The following is a 6,782-nucleotide window of genomic DNA, read 5'->3' as shown; positions in this document are numbered from 1 at the left end:
TCTGGCGAGAGCGTTTGTGGTGCTAGGGTGTTTTAGCGAGACCTCATTCAGAATACGGAATACAAGTTTGATTTCTACACCATAATAACAAACAGATAACGTACGTATGAAGGTGCGGTGAGAGAGGAGTAGCTGCTTGGCGTTTGTGCAGTTGGGGTATTTTAGTAAGACCTCACTTAGAATATGGCGTACAAGTTTAATTTCTACACCACAATAACAAACCACTAACGTACGTATGAAGGTGTGGTGGGCGAGAAGTTGCAGCTTGGCGAGGTGGGAGCGTTCGTGCAGCTGGAGTGTAAGAATCTGCGGGAACATACACCATCTTGACGACACCCAGCCTCGTGTACCTGGCCCAGGGTGTAGCAGCTCCCTGGCCTCACCTCCATCACCCTCACCTGCACAGATTAAAGTACACAAAGTTAGATGCATTACACTGGGTAAGACTGGATTAAGGTAGGATAAATTACTGAACATTATGCAGATCAAACAGGAATATATTATAGGCAAAGGTCTAGGGTGTGGCATCTCCCTGGCCTCACCACCATCACCCTCACCTGCATAGATTAATGTAGGTAGATTAGACTGGATAAGACTATAGTACACTTTGAGATACTGGGTTATGGTAGGTTACATTACGATACAGAATATTACATAATAGATAAGACTAAAATTAGGTCAGATTATTATTACGCTACAAAGATTACATAAATAGGATACTACCCCAATCAAAAGAAATTCAATTAAAGTACAATAATAATAATACTAGTAAGATTAAACGATATATAAATGATTAACTATGATTTTTATATATAATTATACTAGATAAGGATTGACAAGAAAGTACTGAGTGGTGATGGATACAACTTATATAGATTTGTCTGATGGGCTGCATAGGTGGTGGTGATGAGATATGTCTAAGAAATTCGATGGGGAGGGTGGGCGGGGAAATGGACTTTTTTTTTTTTTTAATGTTCCGTCAGAAGAGAAAGATTTTTTGAATACTACACCTTTTTTTTTTTTTAAGTGTTCCGTCAGAGAAAGAGTTTTTGAATACTTAACTTTTTTTTTAAGTGTTCCGTTAGAGAATGATTTTTTGAATACTACACATTTTTTTTTTAAGTGTTCCGTCAGAGAAAGATTTTTTGAATACTTAACTTTTTCTTTTCTTTTTAAGTGTTCCGTCAGAAGAGAAAGTTTTTTTTTGAATACTTAACTTTTTCTTTTCTTTTTAAGTGTTCCGTCAGAAGAGAAAGTTTTTTTTTGAATACTTAACTTTTTCTTTTCTTTTTAAGTGTTCCGTCAGAAGAGAAAGTTTTTTTTTGAATACTTAACTTTTTCTTTTTAAGTGCTCCGTCAGAAGAGAATGATTTTTGACTCTCAGACACTGGGGGCAAGAGACCCAGGTAGAGATGACTTTGCATATCTGAATACATTTGGGGTTGAAATAGAGAGAGACTGCATACCATCACATTAGACTTCATGGCCTGACGGTGGGTGTTGATGATGATGATGATGACGCCGTGATGATGTGACTGTTGTTGTGATGAGTGATGATGATGATGGTGAGGATGAAGACGATGATAGCCATATGTTCGTTGATGATGATGATGGTGATGATGATGATGATGATGATGATGATGATAATGTGTTGTTGTGATGATGATGATGATGATGATAATGTGTTGTTTTTGTCGTCTTTGTTGTTGTTGTTGTTGTTGGTGGTGGTGGTGGTGGTGGAGGTGGTGGTGGTGGTAACGGGAGGGGTGGCAGTTGGTGGTGAAGGATAAGGGTAGTGAAGATAATAATGATGATAGCGGTGGTAATGGCTGGAAGGACACTGAGATAAGGTGATGTGATGTCGATTAAGAAATAGTGATGAAAAGTGATTAGCGTTGTGATGATTGGTGATGACGGGAAGGAAAGGGTGGCGGTGATAGTGATGATACGGGGAGAGAGGGAGGGGTAATAGCAGAGAAGAGAGAGGGTTGAGGAAAGGGGTGAGGGGAGGAGGAGAAAGGTAATGAGTGAGGGAGAAAGGGGAGGAGGGAAAGAGGAGAAGGAAAGGGAGAGAGAGAATGACAAGGGGAAACAGCAAGGGTGAGAGAGAGTGAGGAAGAAAAACAAGGGGACAAAGGAAGGGTGAGGAGGGGAAGGACACGGGGAGTGAGTAAGGGTGAGGGAAGAACAAAGAAAGAGAAAGGGTGAAGGGCGGATGAAAAGAGAAGGGGAGAGAGAAAGGGTAGGGTGAGAAAAAGACAAGGGGAAAGAAAGGGTGAGGGAGAGAGAGAGGGTGAAGCTAACTGCCCCTCACTCTACATCTCCCACACTTAAGAAAATGTACAGCGTCTCTCAAGAAAGAAAATACCCAACGGTCAGCGTCTAAGGTCTTACAGGGGGTCTCTTGGTCTTAGAAGGCTCCCAGTACACCCCTTCCATACGAGTGTCTTTCTGTTTATCCCACGTCAATACTCTTTTCTATGCCGCTTACAAGAACTATGTTGATGTAAAGAGGATATTGATAACACTGAAATAAATAATGTGGACAATTTTGTTATAAAATGACGGCGCTCACCATCCACTCACTCAATGTAGCTTTATTTTCGGTTGACTACACAACCGTAAATAAGGGTTCTTGCTAACAACAGTGGGTGAGATGATTTACAAGTGTGAGTAATGGAGATAGAGAGAGAGAGAGAGAGAGAGAATGTGTGTGTGTGTGTGTGTGTGTGTGTGTGTGTGTGTGTGTGTGTGTGTGTGTGTGTGTGTGTGTGTGTGTGTGTGTGTGTGTGTGTGTGTGTGTGTGTGTGTTACCTGATAATGTTACAGCCATCTCATTACTCCCTACCACACTACCCTTCACACCACCACACTCCTAACCACACCACCACTCTTACACCCACCATCAATACCACGGCAGGCACAATACTTCACCCAGAAAAAGTGTGTGTTTGTGTAGGCGGCTGGTAATTAGATGGACAGAGAGAGGCCATTGTGTTAAGCTAGGTGTTAATGTTATAGTCATCAGCCACACCACCACATCCACACCAAACTACCACACACAATGCCTACCACACTACCATACTCCATAAATCACCACCACACTACCTCACACAAAATGCTACCATAGTCATTACCACACTGCCGTACTCCATAAATCACTGTCACACAACCTCACACAAAATGCCACCACACTCTTTAACACACTACCATACTCCATAAATTTATCAGTCACGCTACCACACACCCTAACAAACTCACTGTCACACTTCCACACACCCTAATAGACTGACACATTCCCTCCCTACCACACCCTACCAGTATGTTATAAACGGAACCTGAACAGTGTGCTAACAAGTGAGAACATATGCAACATTCTATAGCACCCTCTCAACTGCTCGCCATCCGGTGGGATTGAACCCAGGTCTAGACGAATTGAGAGACGCACGTTACTAACCCGACCACTGAAGGATCCAATAAAAAATACTAGCAACATAAGCCCGCCTCCAGCACCCCGCCCCCAAGCTCCACCCACTATTCCACTCAGCCAATGGGGTGCACTGGTACCCGTGACGATTACACCCCTTGGTTCCTCCCACTCTCTGATCGGCCAGTGGGAGACGCCGCCACTGCCCCAAGCTCCGCCTCCAGGATCACTCAGTGGTTTTCCGCAGTGAAAGAGAAGCACACCAACTTTAACACACATAAAAATAACATTGAAAATACTAACCCCTTCGCTGTCACAAATCTCGCCTGTGCTGAATAAAATCGTCTGGCGGTCGCAGGAATAAATACAAAAGCGTCTCGGTAGTGAAGGAGTTGAGACGTAAGTTAAGTAAAATGAATCGATAAGTATGAGGTGTTTGCGGGTCTTGGAAGAAAACGAGATTACAGTCAAAGAACTTGAGAATGATTAATACCTCTACCTGGAACTGGTGTGGGAGAGAGAGAGAGAGAGAGAGAGAGAGAGAGAGAGAGAGAATGTGTGTGTGTGTGTGTGTGTGTGTGTGTGTGTGTGTGTGTGTGTGTGAGTGTGCGTGCGTGCGTGCGTGCGTGCGTGCGTGTGTGTGTGTGTGTGTGTGTGTGTGTGTGTGTGTGTGTGTGTGTGTGTGTGTGTGTGTCACTGGAGCTACGGTCATACTTACTGGAGACGTGTGCAATATGGAAGCCTAATCTGTGTGGCATCCTGTAGCGCCCTTCGCCTCACACCTGCAAGAGAACAAACATAACAAACACATTAACATCCAAACACACTAACCCAAACACACTGACATCCAAACTCACTGACATCCAAACACAGTGACATCCAAACACATTAACATCCAAACACACTAATATCCAAACACCTTATCATCCAAACACGGTGACATCCAAACACACTGACATCCAAACACATTAATATCAGAGGATTGCACCAAATCAGATTCCTGTCCCACGCAATCCACTTTTTTTTGTTTTATCTTGCAACAACTAAAGGATATTTTTCAGGTACAAAGACAAACTTAAAATTAAAGAGTTATTTATAGTTATTGCTAATTGCTTCACTAAATGACATGATTCCGAAATTCAGACATCATCCAAAGGTAGCACTAACAAAAATATAATAATAATAATAATAATAATAAGAGCTGGGACCTTCTGTATAAACCTTTAGCATCCACTGTACGAGTAGATTTAAAACCATAAATAGATATATACAGAGAGAGAGAGAGAGAGAGAGAGAGAGAGAGAGAGAGTCACCACGCAGCCACCCCTTCCCATGTAAACCCACACAAAGAAATAATAGTTACCATCCACCTCCACTACTCTATAGTTTCCTTCTCTCCTCCCTTTCATTATCTTTATTTTCTCCTTCCTTCCTCCAGTTCTCGCTTCTCTCTCTCTCTCTCTCTCTCCACGCAATTCCCTAATCCCTTTCATCTTTCATTCTGCTCTTAATTCCTTCCCCCCTCCCTCCCTCCCTCCTTTCTCCACTCCTTCCCTCCTCTCTCTCTCCATCTCCTACCCTCCTCTACCTCCCCCCACTTTCCCTCCTCCCTCCCTCTCGTCCGCCTCTTTCTTCTTTCTTCCTCTTCCCTCTCCTTCTCTTTATCTCCATCTCACTCCTCTCTCTCACTCTCTCTCTCTCTCTCTCTCTCTCTCTCTCTGCAGTAATTAAAGTAAACTCACAAGGGTCAAGGTCGCTAGAGTAGTTTCACCTTAACCTGGCCCAGATTTTCGTCCTTTTGTAGCTTATTTCACGTAGCTCAGTGGCAGAAAAAGACAATGATACGGCTCCACATCCTTTCCATAGCACTTCTTCGTGACTAGCCTCAAATTTCTGTAGCTTATTTCACGTAGCTCAGTGGCAGAAAAAGACAGTGCCAGGGCTCCACATCCTTTCCACAGCACTTCTTCGTGACTAGCTTCATATTCTACTATTAATCAACTCAGCACTGGAAATGGAGAGATGGCAATTTTAGGGCATGTTATATATCGGTGTAGTTAGCATATATAACATAATATACTCTTCTACATGTATTCCCACACGCCTTAATCCTGGACGGGATGGCCACAAAAAAATCGCCTCCATGTCACCTTGTCCTTCGTCGTCAGGGAGCCCTTTCTCTAATTCACACACCCCTCACTCCTATACCTCTCCACCCCATCCCTACGTTTTATCCTAGGTGCCCCCATACACACACTCTCTCTCTCTCTCTACTAACACGTTCGCTATTACCTGCTCTAACGAAGTGACGCTCGAGAGAGAGAGAGAGAGAGAGAGAGAGAGAGAGAGAGAGAGAGAGAAATAGGGTCTCCAATTACTGTTGTGTGTAAATAATTCTTGAGAGAGAGAGAGAGAGAGAGAGAGAGAGAGAGAGAGAGAGAGAGAGAAATAGGGACTGCAATTAGTGTTGTGGGAATGCTTGTTGTCTGGATCAGTTTTCACGCGTTCCAGTCTTGTCATGAAACCAACTCCACTACAACTTGTGCAATTTGAGGCGCGGGTGTGTGTTGCAAAGTGCGGGGTATGCAATGATGGCGGTGGGGGAAGTGTGGGGATTATGAATGAGAGAGAGAGAGAGAGAGAGAGAGAGAGAGAGAGAGAGAGAGAGAGAGAGAGGGGGGGGATAGGAAACAGACTAGACGGAAAAACAGGAGAGGGTTGGCGGAAAGAGGAATGGGAAGAGGAAGCAGAGGAGGAGGAGGAGGAGGAAAAGAAAAAGGAAAGGAGGGAAAAGTAGAAGAGGTAATGAGAAGGAATGGGAAAGACGAGAGGGAAAAGGAAGATGTAATGAAGTCAAAAAGGAAGAAAGGAAGAAAAGGGAAGGGAAGTGTGGGTAAGAAGGAAGGAAGGAAAAAAAGAAAAGAGGATTAACAAAGAAAAGGAAAAGAAAAAGAAAAAAATAGCAAACAGAAGAGAGAGAGAGAGAGAGAGAGAGAGAGAGAGAGAGAGAGAGAGAGAGAGAGAGAGAAATGTAAACAAAAAATATACGGCAAAAATAACAATGAAATGCCAAGCAGAAACGAAAAAAAAAAGAAAACGAAATACACAAAATAAATAAATAAAAACAAAATTCCAGACACCAAAATATATAGTAATGAAAATCTCAAAATAAAAAAAATAAAATAATTGCCTAATAGTGTCCACACCTCATTAACATGGACTGGGAGTTAATTGCTTTTATTATGGCGTTATTTCTGGCTAATGAGTTAATTTATGAGAGTTGGATTAAGTTGAGAAGTTTGTTGAAAAAATAATGTGATGATTAAAGAAAGAATGGTTTGGTGACTCTCTCTCT

General features: G+C 42.7%; 1 protein-coding gene across 1 annotated transcript in view; it reads right to left on the bottom strand.

The window, feature by feature from the left end:
• LOC145404047 (centrosomal protein of 104 kDa) overlaps nt 1–4,185 on the bottom strand; it is a 60,072-nt gene extending 55,887 nt beyond the window's left edge. Inside the window, exons 1-2 of the mRNA XM_080275652.1 lie at nt 4,146–4,185; nt 234–398 (exon numbers count right to left, since the gene is read on the bottom strand). Of these exons, the coding sequence (XP_080131778.1) occupies nt 234–398; nt 4,146–4,185 (205 nt within the window). The remainder of the gene's footprint in view (nt 1–233; nt 399–4,145) is intronic.
• Nucleotides 4,186–6,782: the final 2,597 nt, after the last annotated feature.

The sequence above is a fragment of the Coenobita brevimanus genome, chromosome 62 (assembly GCF_032717465.1).
Source record: "Coenobita brevimanus isolate Jiangsu-jjx chromosome 62, ASM3271746v2, whole genome shotgun sequence".
Classification (NCBI taxonomy): Eukaryota; Metazoa; Arthropoda; class Malacostraca; order Decapoda; family Coenobitidae; genus Coenobita; species Coenobita brevimanus.
The sequence above is the reverse complement of the archived record's forward strand: the minus strand, read 5'-3'. Positions and strand labels throughout refer to the sequence as shown.